The following is a 22,966-nucleotide window of genomic DNA, read 5'->3' on the forward strand; positions in this document are numbered from 1 at the left end:
GCTTCATCGGGTAATATCACTGAAACTTTGTTTTACCTCCTTTGTAGTTGAAAACCTTATATATACCATCTTCTTGATCTTTGATTTTCACTACACCAAGTTCTTCCTTTCTGGACCCAAACAATTGTCCCTTTGTATGTGGCACTGGTGAGACCACACCTTGAATATTGTGTTCAGTTTTGAGCCTCTCATTACAAGAATAGCATTGAGTTGCTTGAGTGTGTGCAAAGAGCAACAAAGCTGGTGAAAGGACTAGAAAACAAGACTTATGAGGAGTGACAGAAGGAATTGGGGCTGTTTATTCTGGAGAAGAGGAGGTTGTAGGGATACCTCATCACTCTCTACATCTACCTGAAATGGGATTGCAAGGAGGCAGCAAGGAGGGTGGTGGTCTCTTCTCAGGTGACAATTGATGCAAGGAAGTGGTCTCAAGTTATGCCAGGGGGGTAATGGATGTTACTAAAGTCTGGATTGGGCATTAGGAAGAACTTATTCATGGAGAGGGTGGCCAAGCTTTGGTACAGGATGCCCAGGGAAGTGGTAGAGTCCCCATGCCTGGAGGTATTTAAGAGACGTGTAGATGTGGCACTAAGGGTCATGGCTTAGTGGTGGGACTTTGGTGGTTGGACTTGATGATCTTGAAGGTCTTTTTCAACCTGCTTGTATGATTCTCATTAATGCAGTTCCTCTGACGTGTTCAGTCTTCCCCTCTTGTGATTTCTGCTGTATCTTTCCTATCTTTTTGTCTCTTCACTACTTCCAGTTTTCTTCATTATGTAAATTGCTTGTTTTCCCTTTCACAAGGCTCTGTGTGTATTACTACTCTATTCTTTTCCCTGCAAGCCATTTCTGTATTGTCCTCTAACTGTACACCTGTCACAGAGAATTGAACAAAAGGAGGTCAAGGAATGTTAAAGTTGATTTCTCTTGCTTTGAAATTTCAGACATAATCTGTATCCTGTAAACATATTAACCATTTGACATACATGTATTAGGCTGTATGCATTAGATCTTTTTCAAAGCAGAAACGTTTTCTGCCGATTTAGGCCTGATTAAACGCCAGTCTGCAGTAGTTTTTACAGAGAAATGAAGGATTGTCCACTTTGTGGAAGAATATTTTTTAAATTGTAATAAATTCATAAAAAGAACATGTGCAGTAAGACAATAGGAATGTGTTGCCAAGTCCAGACTTGGTAATTAATGTTTGCTGAATTAAACCCATTTCTCTTCCTTACAGATGGAGTTTTCATAACCGCATTGTTTTGTGCTGTGTGTTTGTATTTGGCTGCATGGCACGTCCTGCCTTGTAAATACACCAAGCCAAACATGAGACATTTTCGCCTAGGCGAAAAAAAAAAAAAAAAAAAAGAATAAAAATCTGTTGTAGCAAGTGAGATTGAAAGCTTGCCATGAATGTGAAAACGAGATTCAGAGGTGAACAGAATATTTAAAGTGTCTGGAATACTGCTGTGGCAAGAGAATGTTAATCTGACGTTGTCTGGGCACGAGGCAGCCCTCAGAGCTGACACATTCCTGGGGGCCCCGCTGCAAGCTGAGCTGCCAGCACGGTGTTTACAGCAGGATGCGGAGCCGAGATGGTCTGTATACATGAACTGTGCCTGCCTGCCGTGCAGACAACACATGCCAAATATACTCTTCTAATTTAAAGCAAAGTTAATGTTGTATTTAACCTTGACAGCATTCAACAGGTGGATCAGGCTAATATATTAGTAAGCACACAGGCATACGAAATGTCAAAATGCACTGTGACAGTGCTTATATTTATCATGGTTATTTTAACTCCAAAATGTGGCTGTAATTTATAAGCAACTGAAATGTCAGCATTTGAAGCAGAAATAGTTTAGTATGTTTACTCCAAAATAAATAAAGCTATGTATTAGGAGAAAAAAAGACGTTAGAACACACACATGCATGCACACAGTACCCATTGTGTTGTAATAACTACTATTACAAATGAGTACTGTATCCATCGTGAAAAGATGGTTTCATCCAAATCGTGTTTGACAGATAGTAGCTTAATTTATCTTGTATCATGATTTCACAGAACATGACAGCATGTTACTTGTCATCTAATTTTTTTTTCTTTTCTTCCAGATACTGGTGGTACCAAAGGGGAAAAACTGAGTGCCAAACTAAAAGCTTTGCCTGGAACAAATGAACCCTATGAAAGTAGCAGCAGTAAAGAAATAGGCAAGTGGGCAGCTTACACCTTCTGACTTTTCTGGCCCTCAAAGAGAGGGGAGTTAGAAAAATTAAGTTCTTGGAAGGGCAAGTATAATTACACACTTAGGAAAGCATTTTCCCCCAGATTTAGTTGAATTCTTTAGAACTCACTTTAAAGTAATTATAAATGTTAAAAAATGTGGCCTATGTAAATATTTATTTACTTTTGATATTTGTCTGCTGCAACCTTAAAGCTGAATTTTCAAAGGGGGTATAAGGGATTTAAAAACCCTAATCCTCATGGAATGTGTTACTTCCTAGAATGCCCTTCCTTGACTATCACCACCTTCCTGTTCCATGCACCTTTCTGAAGTCTTATTCTCACTTAATGTCTATACTGAAATAAAGAAAAAAAAAATTAATGTAAAAAAAAAAAATAATTGAGAGAGAGCTTGTACATTAGAACTCAGGTAACGTTGCCCTTGTGCAGTGCCCAAATGTGGTGTTTGCCTTCAGTGTTTGTATGATGTTTCTAGTCTGCATTTCAAAGACACTTTTACAGATGTGTCACGTTAAAAAGGAGTCTTATGTTTGATTGTATATGTTTAAAGCAAAACTAAAATTACTTGTAGGTAACTGTTTCAAATGTGCTTGCTTAAACCCTAGATGCCTCCTACGTAGATCCACTTGGCCCACAAGCAGAAAGACCAAAAACTGCAGCAAGAAAGAGAACTGAGGAAGATGACTTTGCTGATGAAGAACTAGGAGAAGATTTGCTTCCAGAATAATATATGCTCCGCTCTTTTTTCTCCTTTTAAAAGTTTTAGCAGAAAAATACTCCTTTGTGATGATTTTTTTATTGGGTTTTGATAAAATACCAGAAAACACTTTTTATTTATGGTTCCATATGTTAAAAATACAGTTTTGGAGATAAAAATAAATAACCCCCTCAGATTTTATTTTTACTCCTGCATAAAAACTACACAGGCACTCAAACTCAGCGTAAGCTGTATCAAATGTATAAAATTTTCACTTTCAGAAATACATACGTTGATAGTATGAAATGCAGCAGTCTCTAAAATTTCACCTTTCACTGTGAGATACCTCAAAGCAATATTATAAAGTTGGAAGTTCCGTATCCATCATTCAAAGCTAGGATTTATTCAAGGCATGTGGATTGACTTCCTGAAAATGCTGGATATGACCTTGGTCATTTCTGAGGCCACAATTCAGTGAAACACTTAAACTAATACTGAAGAAAGTATCTTAATGTTAGTCTGTGTGTCACTCAACCAGGGCCATTCTGCAGTCTCTTGGCAATCTGCTAGGTCTTTCTTCAATTAGGTTGGGTTTTCAGGGTTTAAAGTGAGTGGGTACAGGAAGGAAAAAAACATAAGGAAGTGGGTGCCACCTATTTTATTTCTGCCTTTATGATTTTACTTTTCTCCACTCCTTGACAGCAGTCCAAAGACAGTACACACCTGTCAACACAACGTGTGCACTATTGTTGTATTGCTTTATTCTGGTCCTTTGTGGAGCCAGCTGGAACTGGCCAGGTCAGGCATGGGACATCCTCAACCTTTTCTCAGAGAAGCCATCCCTGCAACCCCCTGGTTGCCAGCACCTTGGCACTTAACATCCAATACAACAGTGCTTATTTTTTCAATTAATTTGGTTAGATGGACAGGGGAGGTGGGAAGGGAATTGAGCTGAACAGTTCTTAGAGAAGGGCCCAGGCAGGTGACTTTATGCCCACATTTTGCACCCATCTTTCTCTTGCTATCATCTTCAGTGCTGCCGTATCTATTGCTCTGGTCCTGGGATGACATATTCCTGCATATTGCAGTAGTTCTTTCCTGTAGGGCTTACAGTCTTGGAAGACCTGGGCCTCCAGGTCACAACAGGCAGGAGGAAGCATTCTCAGCTGCAAGTAGCAGTGGAACGAAGTGACTAATTAAAGCGGGAGAGAGTGTTTGGGACCGTCACAGGATACAGCTGGAAAACAAAGGAAAAGACAATACAGTCACAGTCTTCTAACAAAAGCATCTACTTAAATACTGCAATTGCACAGACAAGTCCGTGGTAAAGTGGGATGAATTATTAATTGTTTGGGATATGGTTCACAGCCAACCTTAGTCTGCAGAAACACTCCTATAGACAGATTTGATCAGTAGGAATTTCTTGGTTTTGTTTGCCCAGATGCGCAGCTGCATTATGTGAAATTCTGTGTTTTACAAACAAAGAGTTGCACTTTTATTCCATTTCTGCACAAACTCCCAGGAACTTCTGGAACATGTTGTTTCTTACAGCATGAGGATCTGATTATGTCATGATTTGGGTTACAGTGTATTTGCACATTATTTTGCAAGAGCTTTACAGAAAGTCGTGTGATCAGACTACAACAGTGGAAGGGTAAGTCCTGCTGACAGTCAAAATGATGTAGTCCAAATTCAGCTCCTTCCAAACCATGTTAACTATGGCTGTGTCTCTGCTAGAAACAAAACGCTGCCTGCTCTGGCAGGCCTAAAGCAAGGATGCTGATTTGTGTATCCACCCCTACTGTAAGACCATCAGCATGCTCCCTGGTACAGATTTGGCCTGTGACTATTAGCAGTCTCCCAAACAATTCCCTGGCATGGCCCGAAGCCTGGCATGGGCCAGGAGGCATTCTTAGTAGGCAGCTTAGGTGTGGCCTCCTCCTTCTGCTGGGTGAGATGTTCTGCACGTAGGAAGACAAAATGTGATATCCCTCCTGGACTTCAGGCTGTAGAGTGATCCTTGGTGGGGACTGGTACACCTGGAATCCCTTCAGGAAACAGCAGCTGTGTGCTTCCAAAGCACTGTCACCATGTTATTGGAGGACCTCAAGCCCTCCAGTGAACACAACTGCCTGATTCAGGCAGCTCGGGTCTAGAAGTAAGCGTGGCCATGTTAGTGGGGCACTGTCCAGCACAATTACATGCATATATGCAGTTATTGTGCTGTTGATGTGAAGACCATGCCCCTGTTAGGGTGCTAGCCTGGCTGGCATTCAGGTTAGGAGCAGTGTGTGCTGTCAGGTAGAAAGTCCTCAGCCCTATGGTAGGTCTCAGGAACTGCAGGAATGTGAGCTAAGTGAGCTAAGTATGTCTACCTTGATCCCAGAAACTCGAGCAGAAATGATGAGTCAGCTTTGGTCATACAAAACAGACTCCATCTCCAGAAGCCACACTGCAGGTATGTGCTTCTGACGCCATTTAAGTTCTGGTTTTGTGCTTCTCGTTTTGGAAATAGTAGATCATTTAAAACTTCCGAATAAAGTTTCGTAAATGCAATAGGACCGGTCATTTTTGTTTATTTATTTATTTAATCCTAGGAAGGCAGCAGTATTAAACCTAGCAAAATGTTAATCCTGTTGTGATCCTGTTTCGGCTTGTATTATCATGAAAAATGTTATTTGCCACAGTATTAAACAATCCTCGGTTGACCTCTCGGACCTGTGATAAGAAGTCTTCTTCAGGATGTGCTGGATTCAGTTAGAAACAAATAGTTACCTCTCTCTTTACAGGTATGAAATACATCACAGTGTACAGTAGGCTTCCTCATAATGACCCTACGAATTGCTGTAATTTTACAAAACATGGAATTTCCACTTTGATAAAGGTGGAAAGTGGTCACAGGAATTCTGTCCCCTGAAATAGGCATTTGTCTTCTTGAGTGTCTCTAGAGTCTTCTGTGTGTATTACTGCTTCACAAGTGGGCAGGAAAACAATATAAATAATAATAATAATAATAATAAAACTTTGACAACAGCCTCTCAGAGTGTGGGCTGTGGGACCATTTACCTCAGCCCTGCCCAGTTCTACTTCAGCAGCTCTGAGTCAGGGGGGAATCTCCTCACAGCACCTGCAGTGACACTACAGAGCATGGTCCTGATGGCTGAGCCCCGCTCTGTGCAGCAGGGATGAGCTACCTGCCCACAGACAGAGACGGTGGACTTTTGGGCATTGCCATTAAGTATCTGGGACAATGTGAGCTGCCCACCTGACTGATCCCAGGCCCAGGATTCTGTCTGACCATTTCATGCATGCACGTAGGGTATCAGGACGTGAGACAGCCAAAGTGGCACAAGGTGATCATGTTAAACACCTGGATTGCTCCCTGGTGTTCAGACACTCCATTTATTTGTCTGCCCCCTCATGCTGAGCTCCACCTCCCTCTCCCTGGTCTCTGCCACCATGAGGAGGCCAAGGGGAGGTGGGGAGAGGGCAGTGACAGGCCTTGGAGTGACAACAGCCCCACATGAGGCTGTCCCCACACAGATGGGAGTGATGGTGGGCTCTCCATGTTGGCCATTTCCCCCCAGAGTTCTGTTTTTGTCCATCCTGCTATGTTTCAATAAGGCAGAAGAGCCCTTTTTTTACCAGCAGCAGAGGGCTGAGCCTTCCACCAGCTCCGAGAACCCGCCCTGTGATGTGGTGGCCATGTCACAACAGCACAACGTTGGCGGTGCCCATGTCACAGCCGCCACGGGATGATATAAAAAGGGCTGTGAGCTCAGCCAGCCAGCCCAGGCTGGAGGCGAGGAATAGGTGAGCAGTGGCTGTGGTGGGGAGGAGGGGTTTGGGATATCTCCAGAGAAGGAGACCCCACAGCCTCTCTGGGCAGCCTGTCCCAGTGCTCTGTCACCTCACAGCACAGAAGTGCCCCCTCATATTCAGCGGGAACCTCCTGTGCTTCAGTTTGTGCCTGTTGCCTCTTGTCCTCTTACTGGGCACAACTGGAAAGAGACTGGCTTCATCCTCTCAACACCCTCCCCTCAGATATTTATACACATTGATGAGGTCTCCCCTCAGCCTTTTCTTTTCCAGGCTAAACAGGCCCAGTTTAATCTCAAAGTGCATCTCTAAGCAAAATTTTCCTATTCATGAACCTGATGGCTGGTTTCTCTGGTTTGTGTGGTCCTTGTTTCCTTATCATATTTAAATATCTTTATATGCGATATATGCACATAAATAAATAAATAGATAAAAATATATATTTAAGCATATTCTACACCCTTTCTATTATATGTGTACAGAAATATTTTGTTATGCACACATAATGATGTAAAGGGAGTGGGAAGCCAGTCAGGATGCTCTGAGATCATGTAGGTACGAGGGTTTCAAAATGTGGCACATGGACAGTCATAGAGCAGTACAGAAACATGTGGGTTGTGAGCCACCAGACACGTCCTTCGTTCAGTGTGAGGAGGAAGGAGGCTGGGGCACCTTGTGCCTAACAGGCTCTGTGCAGACCTCACCATGGGCGTGGGCACAGCTGGGATGCTCTGTGCTCTGTCTGGTGATTTCCTCTGAGGCCTCCAAAGGAAAGCATTTCACTGTCTTACCTGTCTTCTGTTAGAAAACATCCATTACCCATGAAAGTCCTTGTAGGCTTTTCCATAAGTCAATGACAATGGTACAACACCAGTACATTAATAACATTACAGTAACTCCTAAAAGTTGTGGTAGAATCTAAGTTTTACATAAGCCAACTTTTTTACAATTCAGATGTCTCCAGGGTCAGCTGTCATGAGAGGCAGTACTGCACTGTTTTAGTTCCTGTGTACTGGAATCTCATCAGTTGCCTTCCTTTTTATTATTACTTGAGTGGTTAATTGGATAGTATGACGTAACTAGCGTACAGAATTGGAATATTTTCTAGAGACTCAGAGCATTAAATTCTTTGGCAATTTAACATCTATGGCATTGTTTCCACTCCTTCCGCTCTGAAGTTTTGAGCCAGACTTCTCCCAGTAATGTTGATGTAAAGCCAAGAGAGACATCCTCAAGCAACTCAGAAAGTGTTAAGAAAAGATACTGGTTTAACATAGGAAGAGTATCATAAAAAGATGTGTTACGATAAGTCTTAATCATGTTGCAACACATCACTTGGAGGTGTTGAAGTAACACTAGGACAGGTGCAGTGTAGGGTTTGGGATTAGGCTGGATGAGGATAAATGGAAAGCCACTTTCCCCAGCCTGTTGCCCCAGGACACAAAGACTGCAAAGGAAAGAGTTTTGAATTCCATTAGAAAAAAAAAAGTCCTTCCTCAGAGCTGAAACCTGATTCAAATCCCATACAGTTTAAGGTTATGATACCTCTCACGCATAAGTATTTACCGACTTATGATTCATAAGGTACCAAACCCACAAAAATCACACTTGGGCTTTACCTAATCACTTTTCAAAACCCATGAAATTAAGTCACTTAATCACATTAGGTATGCCAGATCATTATGTTTTAAATCTAAATTTAAATGGCGTGGTCTGTGAAACTGATGTCTTGTATTTCTGTGGTACCAAGCTGGGGTTTCACAGGATCCAGAGGGAAGGGCTCTGGTAGGCAAAAAGCAAGCTTTACAACCCTTATGGCTTAGGTCTCTTCAAAGATCTGCTTGGTACAGCCCATGGGAGGGAAGTGGGGCCCAGGAAAGCTGGTTAACATTCAAGGATCAACTCCTCCAGACTCAAGAGAGGTCCATCCCAATGAGCCAGGCAAAATGATTGAGGCAAAAATGCCAGGAGGCCTTTGTGCAAGGAGCTCCAGGCAATACTCAGACCAGGGAAAATGTGGGCCCATTGACGAGTAAGAAAATGGACCTGGTTATGCAGACCACAGAGAAGGCCGAGGTATTGAATGCAGCCTTCACCTCAGTCTTTACCAGCAAGACTGGCTTTCAGGCATCTCAGGTCCCAAAGACCAGGGGGGATGGCTAGAGCAAGGAAGACGTTCACCCTTGGTGGAAGAGGATCAAGTCAGGGAATACTTCATCAAATTGCACATATATACATCAACTGGGCCCTGATGGGATGCACCTGTGAGTGCTAAGGGAGCTGGCTGATGATATGGCTAGGACTCTCTCAATAATCCTTGAATGATCATGACAACTGGGAGAAGCACACAAGCACTGGAGGAAAGAAATTGCCAGTCCTATCTCCAAGAAGGGCAAGAAAGAGGACCTAGGGAACTACAGGCCAGACAGCCTCACAGCAGTCCCTGGTAAGGTGATGGAGAAGCTAATCCTGGAAAGCATTTCCAGGAACATGAAGGACAATAAAATCATCAGGACAAGAAAATCACATCGGGTGAGTCCAGGAAGCGTGGACTCACCAAGAAGCATGGACTCACCATGCTTGACCAACTTAAAATTTATGATGAAATTACTGTCCTGGGAAAGGAAGGGAGAGCAGTGTCAGTAAGACTTTTGACACAGTCTTCCATAAGATCCTCATAGACAAGCTGATGAAGATGGATTAGCAGACAGTGAGCTGGACTGAAAACTGGCTGAATGCTCAGGCCTAGAGGGTAGTGGCTAGTGGCACAGTCATTTTGTCACTATCAGTGTGCCCTGGGGGTTAATAAGGATTCCAGTCTTGTTTGATGTCTTTGTTAATGATATGTATGAATCTGGGCAGAATGTGCCCTCATCAAGTTTACCTATGACACAAAGCTGGGAGGTGTAGCTGATAAAGCAGAGGGCCATGCTGCCATCCAGAGGGACCTCAACAGGCTGGGGAAATGGGCTGTCAGCACCTCATAGAGTTCAACAAGGAGAAATGCAAAGTCCTTCACCTGGGGAGGAAAAACCCCAGTCACCAGGACTTACTGGGGGCCACCCAGCTGCAAAGCAGCTGTGCAGAAGAGGCCCAGGTGGTCCTGGTGGGCACCAGGCTGAACAGGAGGCAGCAATGTGCTCTTGCTGCGAAGGAAGCTTGCAGTATCCTGGGCTGCATTAGGCAGAGTGTTGTCAGCAGGTCAAAGAAGGTGATCCTTCCCTTCTCCTCACCACTGGTGGGGCCACACCTGGAGTGCTGGGTCCAGTTCTGGGCTCCCCAGTACCAGAGGGACCTGGGCACACTGGAGAGAGCCCAAGGCAGGGCCACCAGGATGATGAAGGCACTGGAGCTGTGAGGAGAGGCTGGGAGAGCTGGGGCTGCTCAGCCTGGAGAAGAGGAGGCTCAGGGGGATCTCATCCGTGTCCCTCAATCCCTGACGGGAGGGCGCAGAGAGGCCGGAGCCAGGCTCTGCTCAGTGGTGCCCAGTGCCAGGACAGGAGGCCATGGGCACAGCCGGGCACCCAGGAGGCTCCCTCTGAGCACCAGGCAGCACTGGCACAGGCTGCCCAGAGAGGCTGTGGGGTCTCCTCCTTGGGGATCCCCAAAAGCCGCCTGGACGTGTTACTGGGCAGCCTGCTCTGGGTGTCCCAGGCTGGCAGCAGCCACCCCTGCATCTCGCTGTGCCCAACCCAGCGGTGCTGCGGGCTCTCCCCCCTTCTCGTCCCCCCTCCCCGCTCCCTGTCTCTGGGCAGCTCCCGGCGCGGAGCCGCTGGCACGGGGGGAGATGCGGCGCGGCGCGGGGCACTTTTCCAGCAGCTCCTCCGGCGGGAGAGCCGGCGGCAGCCTCCCCTCGGCTTCCTCGGGCCGCCGCCATGCAGCGAGGCAGGGTAAGGGCGGCGGGGAGCCGAGGGCAGGGAGCCGCGGGCCGGGTGGTGGCGGTGGCGGTGGTTATGGTGTGTGGGGGGGGTGAGCCCGGGGGTCGCTGACGGCGGCGTCGTTGCAGGTGCTGGCGGCGCTGCTGTGCGCGGCGCTGCTGCCGCTGCCCTCGGCCGCCGCCAAAGCTCCCAAGCGGCCGGCTCGGCCCCGGGGCTGCGGGGAGAGGCCCGAGGAGCTGCTGGAGCAGCTGTACGGGCGGCTGGCCGCCGGCATGCTCAGCGCCTTCCACCACACGCTGCAGCCCGAGCCGCCCGGCCGCCAGCAGCACAACGCCAGCTGCCCCGCGGGGGCACGGCCGGCCGGCGACAAGAGGCTGCGGCTGCCCGTCAACATGCGCAGCGCCTCGCCCTGGGCGTACAGGTGAGAGGTGGGGGGGGAAAAGGGGCTGGGGGATCGGAGAGGGGAGATACGGGCGGGGATGGGGGCGCCCGGGGGCGAGGAGGGAGCGGGGGAGAGGGGGACGGGGAGGGAGGGGGCTGCACGCACGGGGAGCGAGCCCTGAGGGGGCAGCGCCGGGTGGGAGCCCCAGGAGGGCTGCATGGAGAGGGGAGGGTGGCAGACACAGGGGGGAACGTGACGGGACACAGGCGGGAACGTGAGGGGACATGGACAGGAACCTGGCTGGACTTAGAGGTGAACCTGAGTGGACACAGGGGAGAATATGACGGGACACTGCAGGGAACCTGGCTGGACACAGAGGGGAACATGACTAGACACGGGGAAACCTGACTGGACTTAGAGGTAAACCTGACTGGACATAGGGAGGAACATGACTACACATGGGGCAGAACCTGACTGCACACAGCAGGGAACCTGACTGGACGCTGAAGTGAACCTGGCTGGACACACAGGACCATCGACAGCAGGCAGTAGCCAAGCACGCCGCCCATCACCTCATGGCAGCCCCATGGGGCTCAGATGCTCTCCCCAAGCCATTTCCCCAGCCACTGCTGGCTTCTAAATGCACCTGAGAGCAACACGTGCTCTGGGTGCAGACCAACGGAGCTGTATCTCCACGTATCCCAACGCCGATATTCCCAGCAGTTTGCCATCCAGTTTGCTGTAAGAGAGCGTAGGAGAGGCACGAGTGCTGCGGTTCTCTACATCTGTTTTCAACCAGCACTTCACAAACCCACATCCCCCGAGGTGGCTGACAGGCTGTTCGTAAGGGGGCGTAAAAAAAAAAAAACAAGCAAACTAAATCTGCTGTTAGGCTGCTTAATACCCCAAAACAAGGGGCTGCGCTTCTGTGGGAAACTCTGGAAAATCTTGGAAACTTTGGTCCCATTCTCACTGACAAGTCTTCTGGTAGTTTTGTCTGAAAAAGAGTGACAGATCTGGGGACAATTTCCAGCTTTCTGTGAAGACACTGCAGGCAACGGGAAGCTAAAATGTGCAGAAACTTTAAAGGAACTTTCTTGCTACTTTCTGTGTGTTATCTTTCATAAATACTCTGACACAGTTACTGTATATCCAGCAAACTTAAATACATCTCCTTGTTAGTGATCTCCCATAAACATTTATTTTGTGGCATGGTTTTTGCCCACTTTTAGTTTAAGAAGTAATCCTACTGAAAGAAAAATGGTTTATTTGCTCAATAAGCCTTTCATAAACAAAGTATTTTTAGAAAGAGTATTTTTAGTAATACATTTTTTCAAAGCAGACTGAGAATTTTTTAACCAACTTAAACATGCAAAAAACAAGTATGATGAACACCTACTGTTAAGCTCAGGTATTTTTACATTGGTTTTGCCAAATATTCGTGCTATCAGAAAATTGTTCTCCTTGTCTGAAAGTGGTGATTTCCATACTCACATCTCTTTGGGCAGGTATTTATTTTCAGCTGGAGCTCTGTATAGGCTTAGTTCGTAAGAGAGAGCGTTGTCTAGTTAGCAGATCTCACCGCTTTCTCTCTTGATCCCATTTTTACTTCATTATTAGCGCTATGAGATGGCAACAAACATTGCAAGATGTGTGATGAAAGTGTAAAATATAAAATTGCTCATTATGAACAGTAAGGTGCTTTTGTTTTTACAACCTGCTCTTTCATAGATTGTGAAGCCAGATAGAAAAAGCATTAAGATGATCAAGTTGAAGAATCAGATCAGCAGCATTTAGATGACAGGTATTCACCCCGTTACCCTCTAAGCAATCTCCCAGATCCCACTGGAGCTGTTGCATCTCTTCAGAAAGGACATGCTGCTCTCCATTAAAGCAGATCGTGGCACGATATGTCTTGTCAGTGGTTAACCAACTCCACTTAAATGATCCCAACAATTTCTTTTCAATGGCAAGGATGTTATTCTGAAAATCTGCATACAGTGCTCTCCTGTGTTATGGAACTATTTTTATGAGCCTGCTTACATTTAATTCTCTCAGGTCTTCCTCATAAATTGCTCCCCTTCCCTTATCTTACCAAGGGTCGCAGGATGGGGCACCCCCAAAGCACGACTGGCACAGTTTGAATCTTGCATTGAGATTCCTGCCCAGTTCCAGCATCTCGCAGACTTCAGAAGCTCTCCGGCCTCTTTTCTGCCACTAAAGAGTTACAGAGCAGTTGATCTCTCCTTAATGCAGACAGGGTCTTTTTTCCTTTTGACCTGCATTTTCATGTCTGAGATATATTGTGCTATTTCTCTGTCTTCACTGGTGTTGCAGCAGTTCCCGTTGTGACCAGCTGCAGATTTCATTAACATACTGTTTGTACTCCCCATTCCAGATCATTAATAATAAAGATATTAAGTCTGGCTCTACTTACCTTCCCCTGCAGATCTCCCTAGGCACCTGTTCCCAGCTGTTTAACACTGCTTCTTGTAATTCTTCTGCTCGCATGACACTTCAAGTCAACTGAAATTTTTTTCAAACCAGCATTTGTGAGAAAGAATGAAATAATTTACTTAGAGATCCATGCGTAACGTCCACCCTACTGCTCTGTATCCAAGTTTGTCATTCTGTTCGGTGTGGAAGAATTAGGCTTGACTGAGTAAAAGTACAGGTGATCCTTATGTGGTTTCTTTCCTTGTCTTTGTTCTGTTGTCATTACTTATTTTGTATTTGATATCTTTAGTTTTGTTATACAAATTACAAGACTTACATCACTTTTGGCTTGCTACAACCCAGAGATACGGGAGTTGCACATGGATTGCACCAAGGATCCATCTGATCCAACATCCTGCTGCTGGCAGGTGACTAACAGTTGGTATTTCAGGCAAAAGTTAGGGGAAAATACTAATTCATCTGCCTGATACTGAAATTCCATCCTGATGGTCACAGGAGATCAATGTATAGCTCGGAGCATGAAGTTCAGCCACCCGTATCGCTCCTTACCCTGCGGAGCTATAAAGAGACATCAGAGTTCCCTGAACTGAAGTCAGCTGAGCTGAGTGAAATCTGGAGGATGCTGGATGTGCTCAGCACTGCGGGGAGCTGGGCCAGGAATTACCCATTTTTAAAAAAAAAGTAGAGTCGAAAGCAGCAGCTCTGCCTTGAAAGCAGCATGCTGTGAAATCATCAAGCCGACGGTGTGCCAGCTTGTGACCTCTCTCCAGGCACTGCTTGGTAGCTCTGCGTGGACACTCAGTGAGACCCAGGCAGCCTGCTTCTACAGGGAAGTGCCGTGGTCCTTGGCCATTGCTGTGCTTCACAAAAGTTCATGCAGGGGCTTCTCTCAACACCCCGCCGACAGCACAGGATGGGTGTCGCTTGTTAAAATCTACAGCAGCCACAAGGATGGTGGATCCTTACCAAGGCAAGCTCAGCTCACGCCAGTAACTTTACTCGTGGACACGAGCCATTAAAAAGGGGTTAATTTTAAACACGTGCCTACACGTTTGTGGGCTCTGGTTGTAAAGCTGGGTGTAAAGGTTGAGCCGTCTGGTCCTGCTGAAGTCAATGGCAAGTTTGCAGACAGTGCTGATCTGTGATTTCTGTGACGGTGCTGTTCCATTCATCAGCCCCAGGTGCTGTTCCATTCATCAGCTGTTTATTTTCATCGGCTTCAGTTTTATTGTCTGTTGTCTTAGGGCTCTAATACTTTTCATGGCTAGAAATCACATGAAGAGTTATAGGAATACATTCAGAGGCTTCTGCAAACACACTTCTGCATGAATTTGGCAAAAACCTTGATGTGTATTCAATAATTCATTCCTGATTCTGAATTTCCAAGTCTCATGGCTTCTGTGTTTGTCTCTGGGAGCTTACTCCCATGTTTACTAAAGGTTCACTTACTGGGTTGAAAGATGAGCTTAGAGCTTTAGTTTCTCAAAAGCTGAGCCTGCCTTCTTTTGTTTTGCATCCAGCATTTTGTCTCTGCTAGAAAAGTAATAAGGAACTTCTGTAGAGAGGTGATGGTTTCCATGGGGGGTTGTTTACTGATAGGCAGTAAGATGAAATAATCAGCAAAGCTTCTCGACATCCTTTAAGGATTCCTTCTTAAACTCCTTTCCCGTACTGAGTTCCTAGGCAGCAACACTGAGTAAAGCAGAGATTTAATTGTTATTGTCAGTGTTAACCTGATCAGGAAACCCAGTGTTAGCTAGTCCCTTTCTCAGACGTTGCCTAGCTTGTTTTTTCTGCTTTTCAAAAAACAATTTCAGTTTATATACATCCTTGGCTTAGTGCTTATTTACGTAAAATCTCAATAAAAACAATACAGGCAAGTTTGTCTTTACCACTGAAGGCAAGCTTGTCTGCTGTGCTTTTGAAAAAATGTCATGCAAGGGTGGCATTTCCTTTAAACAAGACTCCAATGATTTTCAAGACCCTTACCCAGCTCATTTTCCAAGATTTGACATTATCGTGTGGCTCAGCATGCAAGACCCAGAGATGCAGGTGAGGGCAAGAACAGAAGGGGACGCAGAACTGCTGTCCTCGTGGTTTGAGTGCATGCTCGTACAACAGCTGGATGTTGTCAGAGGTCTAACATGCACAGCATCGTCCCTTTACCTTGCACTCTGAAGTATTTACAGCATTAGGAGCTAACAACTATTTTTTTTCCCTTAGCAAGACATTTATTTCTCTGTAGCAGGAGTTCTTCTGTTGAGTTTACATCGTGCTTAGTTTATTTGATACGCAGATATTTAACTCCAGTGCTTGTGTAACTGAATAGCCTCACGCCAGCTGTGATTTTCTGAAGAGGTGGCTGTACCTCCCAAATCCAGCACGGCATCTGACCCTCTGGGTTTGAACTACGAAGTGGTAGTATTGTTAAAAATGCTACATCTGACAGTAGCAGTACAGGACAAGACAGATGAAGTCTTTGCAAGAGCTTTGCTTGTGACAGCAGCGTCTCTCTTGATTTCCAGGCTTAGTGCATAAACGGCAGGAAGTTTGTTTTTCACTGGGAGCTCTCAGAACACTTACAGGGTCATAAGGAAAAGCACCCTCGAACGAGTCACACTTCATTAGCAGTTCCAGTTCAGTACAAACCCGCTGCTTGTTCCAGCAGATGGAAACACAGCAGCCCCGCACAGCTCGCTGCTGTCACTTGCAGCTGAGGAGCACGGGCTGGGCAGCAGCTTGCTGCATCACCAGCAACATCGACAGCTCCTCTCAGCAGGGACATCTTTCACTAGGTGCAAGAAGGAGTCGGGGAACCTGGGGCATGTTTTTTATCCAGATCTTTAACCCAAGTTTAACCAAACACGTTTGTCCTGTTGCAGGAGAAGACTTAAAAACGTGACTGGTAGTGCTGGGAGTAATGGATCTGCATCAGGCTTCAGCAGCAGAGCCTGTCGTACACACAAAGCGATTACGTGCAGTGCGTGAGGGCAGGAGGCAGGTCTCACAAGTGCCCTCACACGGCTGGGTTACTGGGGTTTGCTGGCAGTGCAGACCCCATCGGTCTGGGCTCCCTAGAAAGAATAAAATGGGGCTTCAGCTACACTCGTTACGTTTCTTAACAGGTTTGAGGTGAAGATGCAGAACCCTGGGTATGGTTCCAAAGCGCAGTGTACGTTTAGTGCAGCATTTGGTTTCAGGAGGCATTACTCCCCACGTTCTGGTTTGTTATTACTGAAGTGCAGGTCTGGATGCAAAACCATGTTTTGGATTCACTTTGGGGTTTGGAGCCTCTCTGTTTCCTTTCAGTCCTCATCTCATGGAGCAGCAGTTTCTATACCATACTTGAGAATAGAGGAGATTTTCCAAATAGAGGAGGAAAGCACACTGCATCATCCTTCCAGAAAACCTCACTGATGCCAGACTTTTGCCACATGGGAATTCAGAATGGGGAGGTTTGTTGTAGACCCTGATTCCACTGACACAGTCCTCTTGTTATTAGTGGAAGTGCTGTTTGCACCAAGCTTTTTTTGTGCTTTCCAGTAACATCATAAACCAGGTGCTAGAGATAACACAGTATGGGAAATACCACTGCCTTGACACACGGAGAGTTTAACAGCCTGCCACTGAAATTATTCACGTTCGGGTTTGAAATGGGAATGTATCGCAGGAGGAATGACCGTGTTCCACTTACTGCTGGCTAGCAGACAGTTTATTTCACATTGGTGTGAGATCCTGTAACATGAAGGTATTTCCTGGGGAAAGTAAGCAAGTGCAAATGGGACAGAGAAGCTTTGCAAAACCTATCTGCAGCATCTCAGATGTCTGGCTGTGGGGGAGCTGGTCGCATTTCTCTGCGAGGAAATCAAGTTCCTTAAAAAAGGCAAAGAATCCGGAATATAGGGTAAAATATATACCACAAAAAGAACAGTAAGAAAGCCTATTTTCTTTGATGAAGGGATAACTGGGTTTGTGTTTGTCTAAAGTTGCAGTTCCAGATTTGTTTCAATGTGGTACACTGGGGTTATTTCTCCTGAAGAGAGCAGCCTCCCTCCGCCCCCATCCACAGCTGTGTGTCCGCGCTGCCTCCTTCTTGTAGGACTCTGCTCCACGCGGCAAGACAGCTGAAGACCCAAATCCAGCTTTTAGCCAGGCAGCTTTCCAGCTGGAGGAATTCCCCCGTCAGTCCTCTGACCAGGAGAACCTGAGCACCGGCGCAGGGCAGAGGTGTGAGGGAGAGACGGGCTGCAGATTTTGATGAGTAAAGTGCCCGTGTCGCTACAGCTGGAGGCAGACTTATGCTGCCCCTTCTGCAGCAGAAGTCCCTTCTCATCTCAGAGTTCACTGATACCTTCTCTAATACCAAACCTTTGACTGTTATTCATTTTTTTAGCCTCCGCTGCTGTAATTTCCAGGCCAAGCACGGGAAATGATTGATTATGTTTGCAAGAAAAACCCCACTCTGCTTCGCTGCTGGAAAACTTACCAAATAAAGAGGCAGTCAGACGCTGCAGCAGAGCCTCTGGGCAGACCGGGGAATCTCCTGTGGAGGTTTTTAAGAGCAGGCTGGACAAACATCAGCAAACGCCTCCAGGTTTGCCTCGGTGGAAGCGTTTGGCCCAGATGACCTCCCCGAGCGTCCTCCCACTCCCGCAGCCTGCAGGAGAGGCCTGGCAGCCCGCTGCGTGTGGGTGAGCAGCCTGCTGCGTGAAGGGGGAGCAGGGACACGGGGGAGAAAAGGGTTTTCTGCTAGGTGAGAGGTGAGTGAGTGCTGCTGGTAAGAAACACGGGGTCAGCATCCTTCCCCAGGGCTCTGGGGAAGAAGCACGGGGGTGGCCCACGCTGACACGCAGCGCGTGGCTCAACCAGCTCTGAAGCAGGGCCAGTGCTGAAGTGCCAGGGCAGAAAGGGATCTGGGGAGAGGTCCTCCACAAAGAGGACTGCGGGCATATGTTACACGTATAAAAACAATGCTCTTTTTCTGGCGATACAAACGTTTTTGCTGGACTGATGGCACCCAGTTGTAATTAGCAAGTTACAGCCATGCCCTGCAATTATTTCCAGTGTAAGCAGGAGAAGTGGGTGAAGATCTAAGCAACAAATCCATCATCACCATGATATTCTTTGTAACTACACACTTCATTTTTTTATGCTGTGTACTCCTTTTTTAATTTCAAAAAATAAACCACGCGGACTTTATCAGCTTTTACCGTCTGCTGAGAACACCGGTTCTGAGGCAGTCAGGATCACTATTACTTGAAACCCAAATATCACGCCTTTATTTCTGCCTCCAACTGCGTCCGGTGAGGAATGTTGTGTCTTGGACTCCGCTGGTGCAAGCTGCACTTAGGATCCAAGCTGTCCAGCAACTGCTAATGGGAACTTTCCAGAAATGGTGCTTTAGTAAGCAAAGCGAACAGGTAAAACAACAAAATGTAGGACAACAGAAAATAGAGGATGTACGCTCTGGAACCTTTGGGGCAATGCCTCACTTCAAAACGTGGCAGGAGAGGGCAGCAAAAACATTAATATTGCAGTTTATCTCAGTGTAGGCATGCATGTGTTATTATTCTGTTAGAGGGAGAAGCAGAGACAAGAGAGGTGAGTTAGGGAAAGAAAAGCCGAGTTCTGCTTTCAAGAGGAAGGAACCTTTACAATCCTGAACACCCCAAGCATACGAGGGAGCAAAAACTATTGCAGAAAGAATTGTACAATTTAACTCTATTTAAATTATAAAACTTTAAATCATCATGTCATAGCTTCTACAGTAACAGTGTTAACAAGTAGTTGTCGTAATTTTTAAGAATTTAAGGTGGATCAAAAGTTTGGAAATGTCCAAGGTTTTTTTTTTAATGTCCCAGCTACCCACTCAAAGGCAAGACGGACTGCTTTTAAGCCCCTGAATCTCACGTTTCGGAAAGCCAGGCACTTCATCCTTCAGCGTGCCCTGTAGGACCCGGGCAGGTCTGTAAGCTGGCTGTTCATGCTTTTTCTTTCCGTTTTACAAATAAGAAGCCAGACAGCAACAACTACAGCTGTTTTTCCTGGCCAAAAAAAAGAAAAGAAAAAAAAGCCAGCAACAAAAATGCTGTATAAATGTTTACAGTCAAACAACATTACAATAATGTTTTCCAGATGAATACATGGAGAGATGCTAATGACTCTTTATTACTTGCTTTCCCGTAGAATTTCATACGATCCCACGAGATACCCTAAGTACATTCCCGAAGCGTACTGCCTGTGCAAGGGCTGCCTCATGGGGATCTTCGGCGAGGAGAATTTCCACTTCCGCAGCACCCCCGTGTACATGCCCACCGTCATCCTGCGCCGCACCTCGTCCTGTGCCGGGGGCCGCTACGTGTACACGGAAGACTACGTCACTATCCCCGTGGGCTGCACTTGTGTCCCCGAGCCAGAGAAAGAGGCCGAAAGCGTAAATTCCAGCATAGATAAGCAAGAAATGAAGTTGCTCGTAAACCAGAACAAGCCATCATCAGAATGAAGAGTGTATGAAGAGTCATCTGGACAGGATTGGCTTCACATTATTTCCCCACCTCAGGAAACTGCACGACAGCAGAACACTCAGCAGCTTACCCTGATTCTCTACTTGCAGTCATTTCAGTTATAAGATGGAAATTTTTGCCCGGTCGCTCAGATCATTAACGACCGCAATTCGTACCAAGAACTTCTTTAGCTCATGTGAGTATTTTTACAAATTCCAGCATAGCTTCTTTTTTTTTTTTTTTCCTTAGAGCAGAACATTTTATTCTTGCTTATTCACAGTAAATTTTAGATGATGCAAATGTACAACATGCTATCTGTTACTATAGCAGACTACTGGTTGTAGATATTTTAAAGGAGTCTCTTATACTCTACTTTTAAATACTTTTATATAAAGATCACACAGCTACCACACGTGTGTCAAGTCAGCAGTTAAAAGGATGTTTTTTCAGGCAGGGAGAGCCTTCCTCTATACTGCATATCTCAACTCACAGCAGTGTTCTTGGCTGTTACACCTTTGGCTGTTTATATACTACAGAATGGGAACCTTCGCTGTGCAGGAGTCATTCATGAAACAACATCCTACGAGTGCTGTTTTTAAACTTGCCAAATTGCTAAGGGTACACAACTGTTGAGGAAAAGCATGCTAGGATATTATAAAAGCACAGTGGACGTTTCCAGTGTGGACTAAGTCTAATTGCAAAGAAAATATCCATTAGGAAAAAAAAAACACCAACAACCTTGGGTCCCAAGAGTTCTATATTAGATTTCATTCACCATTAGCTGCTTGCTGGTTGTTGTGATAACATTGTGTTCCGTGAAGTTGAAAGGCCAAAATGTTTTTCATGTTAGGAGAGGAAATTCTCCATTAAAAAATCAAGTACAAAGGGTAGGCTTCATCCACATACCTGCAGATGAGTAAACAGTCTACACGCTTCACTTTTAGATGGTACAAAGGTCACTGAGGTGAGTCCCAGACAATCCAAACTTGTTAAATCCAAGTGATTTATACCATTAGTGCTGCTCGTTTTTCCCTGGGCTACCAGTAGCAGACAATCACCTGCAAAAACACTCAGTTTTCCATGTCTGTAGCCTACAGGAACCTGGGAGCAAAACCTAACTGCAAACCCTCGATTTCCAAAACCCCATGTTTCCAGAGCGAGGGCCCAAAGGCTGACTTAGTTGAGGGAACAATAATCAGGAATAGCTGGGCATACCCTGCATGACCACAACTGCTCAGAGAGCCGCAATCACCAAAGCTGATAAATCTCAGAATGAACACCCCAGTGTCTTCTAACTTTTAAGTTGACTGACTGTGACTGCAATGCCATTGCAAACCAGAGTAAATACTGTATGTGCCAAGGTCTTTGCTGCATTGAGAATCTCTGAATTGGGCTTAGTTCACACGGAGAATGTCCCTACAATGGCACACTCACTTCCTTCGGGCTGTCATTGGATGAAGAATGGAAAGGCAACAAGCCGAACAGAATTAACAAGTTAATAGAGAATTAAAATCATATGACAACTTCTTGTCTTGGTGTGCAATTACTGACTGTGCCCTTTATGACTCAGTACAGCATAACAGTATTTTTATAGTGCAATCTGTAGCTTCTTACAAAGCTTAAAACAACTTTTAAGGGCTCCAGAAACCAATAAAAGGAAGATTCTCATCACAATGTCAGATGGACGTTTATAACTGTTACCTTGCAGATGTTTTTTTCACAATTCTACTTGTCTTTAGCTCTGTGTCTCCTCAAACCGGGATGCTTCTAGCTCAAAGGGATGCTCAAAGAAAGGTTCAAAGGAGGTCACAAAGTGTTTACACTACTCAGAGAACAGCTAATTGCCTAGCTGCTGCCGGCAATTAAAGGTAGTTACCTGTTCCCCAGAGAATGTAAATACTTGCAGCTATTACAGCCACTTTTCCATCCTCCTAATGTGGAAGGACTTCTCACCCTCTGAGAAAAGGGAAATGCTAATCAAAGACAGAGGGCCTCAAAAGGGAGGCACAGCCAGAGAAACACCGCATTAGATGATGCTTCAGCAGTCCCAGTTCCTTAAGGTTTCACGATTATGCAGTGTTTTCTTTCCACGCTCACACTTCAGACAGGGTGAAATCGGACCTTCAGACTCCCCAACATATAAATTCACTGTAAAATACAGTAAAGCCCCACAGCAACAACAAAAAGACCCCAAACTGTACAGCCCTCAACACTTAGTAAACACTCAACTACAAAGTTAAGGAGCGTCCATGCATTTATTTGTGTGGAATTGAGAAGGAAAAAAAAAAAGAAATCTTGCTTTTTGCTGTAACACTCTGTCCTGCAGGCATAAATTACAGCATCAGTTTGAGGTTTTCCAAGTAACCAGAGCATGTTCTGGGAATTCCTGGGAATGCTGGGCTCAGAGCAGGTAAGTGGAACACAACTGGTTCTGCCAACCCAGAAAAACAGATGCTGTAGCTTACATAAAGCTCCAGGAATTGGATGACTGAAAGGAAAGTATTAGGGAACTGCAAAACCTCAGCGGATCAATAGATTATGGATGTTGGCGACCTCCTTCCCTGCATACTCAACAAGTGCAGAAAGCTTCCCATGGTCGCAGGCACCTCCATGCTATTCCACTTAGAGACCGGCTTCCTTTTTTAATCTTCATTCACTTCTGGGACAAACACTTTGGCTGAGCCAGTTTGCTTCCTGGTCCAGCTCTCCCATTAGCTGTCTCCTAAAAGCTGTGTTTACGTTTCAGCGTGAGCAACTGTTTGATAATAATTTGTTAGTGAACAACTGTTTCCTAATACTTCACATCAAAAGCGATTAGCCATGCAAACATTTGTTAACCTTCACAACACCCTTCCATTACGCCCTCCCTCCACGTTACTCACGTGGAAAAGTTCGAGTATTAAATGCAGTTTGCGTTTGTTTGGACTTTTTCCCCCTTTTTTTAAGATCTCATCACATCATGGATTTATATCAGGTTGACTTCAA

General features: G+C 45.6%; 2 protein-coding genes across 4 annotated transcripts in view; both read left to right on the top strand.

The window, feature by feature from the left end:
- Positions 1-2,972, top strand: part of IFT88 (intraflagellar transport 88) — a gene marked incomplete at both ends in the record, with an annotated part of 45,108 nt that extends 42,136 nt beyond the window's left edge. For all 3 annotated transcript variants that reach the window (XM_084282399.1, XM_084282400.1, XM_084282401.1), the window contains 2 exons: positions 2,116-2,211; positions 2,851-2,972. In XM_084282399.1, coding sequence (XP_084138525.1) covers positions 2,116-2,211; positions 2,851-2,972 — 218 coding nt within the window. The remainder of the gene's footprint in view (positions 1-2,115; positions 2,212-2,850) is intronic.
- Positions 2,973-10,548: 7,576 nt separating this feature from the next.
- Positions 10,549-19,980, top strand: IL17D (interleukin 17D; the record flags this gene model as incomplete). Its single annotated transcript, XM_084306284.1, has 3 exons — positions 10,549-10,651; positions 10,736-11,060; positions 19,665-19,980. The coding sequence occupies 3 exons, from the start codon at positions 10,549-10,551 to the stop codon at positions 19,978-19,980; spliced, it is 744 nt and encodes a 247-aa protein (XP_084162410.1).
- Positions 19,981-22,966: the final 2,986 nt, after the last annotated feature.

The sequence above is a fragment of the Netta rufina genome (genome assembly GCF_964035555.1).
Source record: "Netta rufina genome assembly, chromosome: 1".
Lineage (NCBI taxonomy): Eukaryota > Metazoa > Chordata > Aves > Anseriformes > Anatidae > Netta > Netta rufina.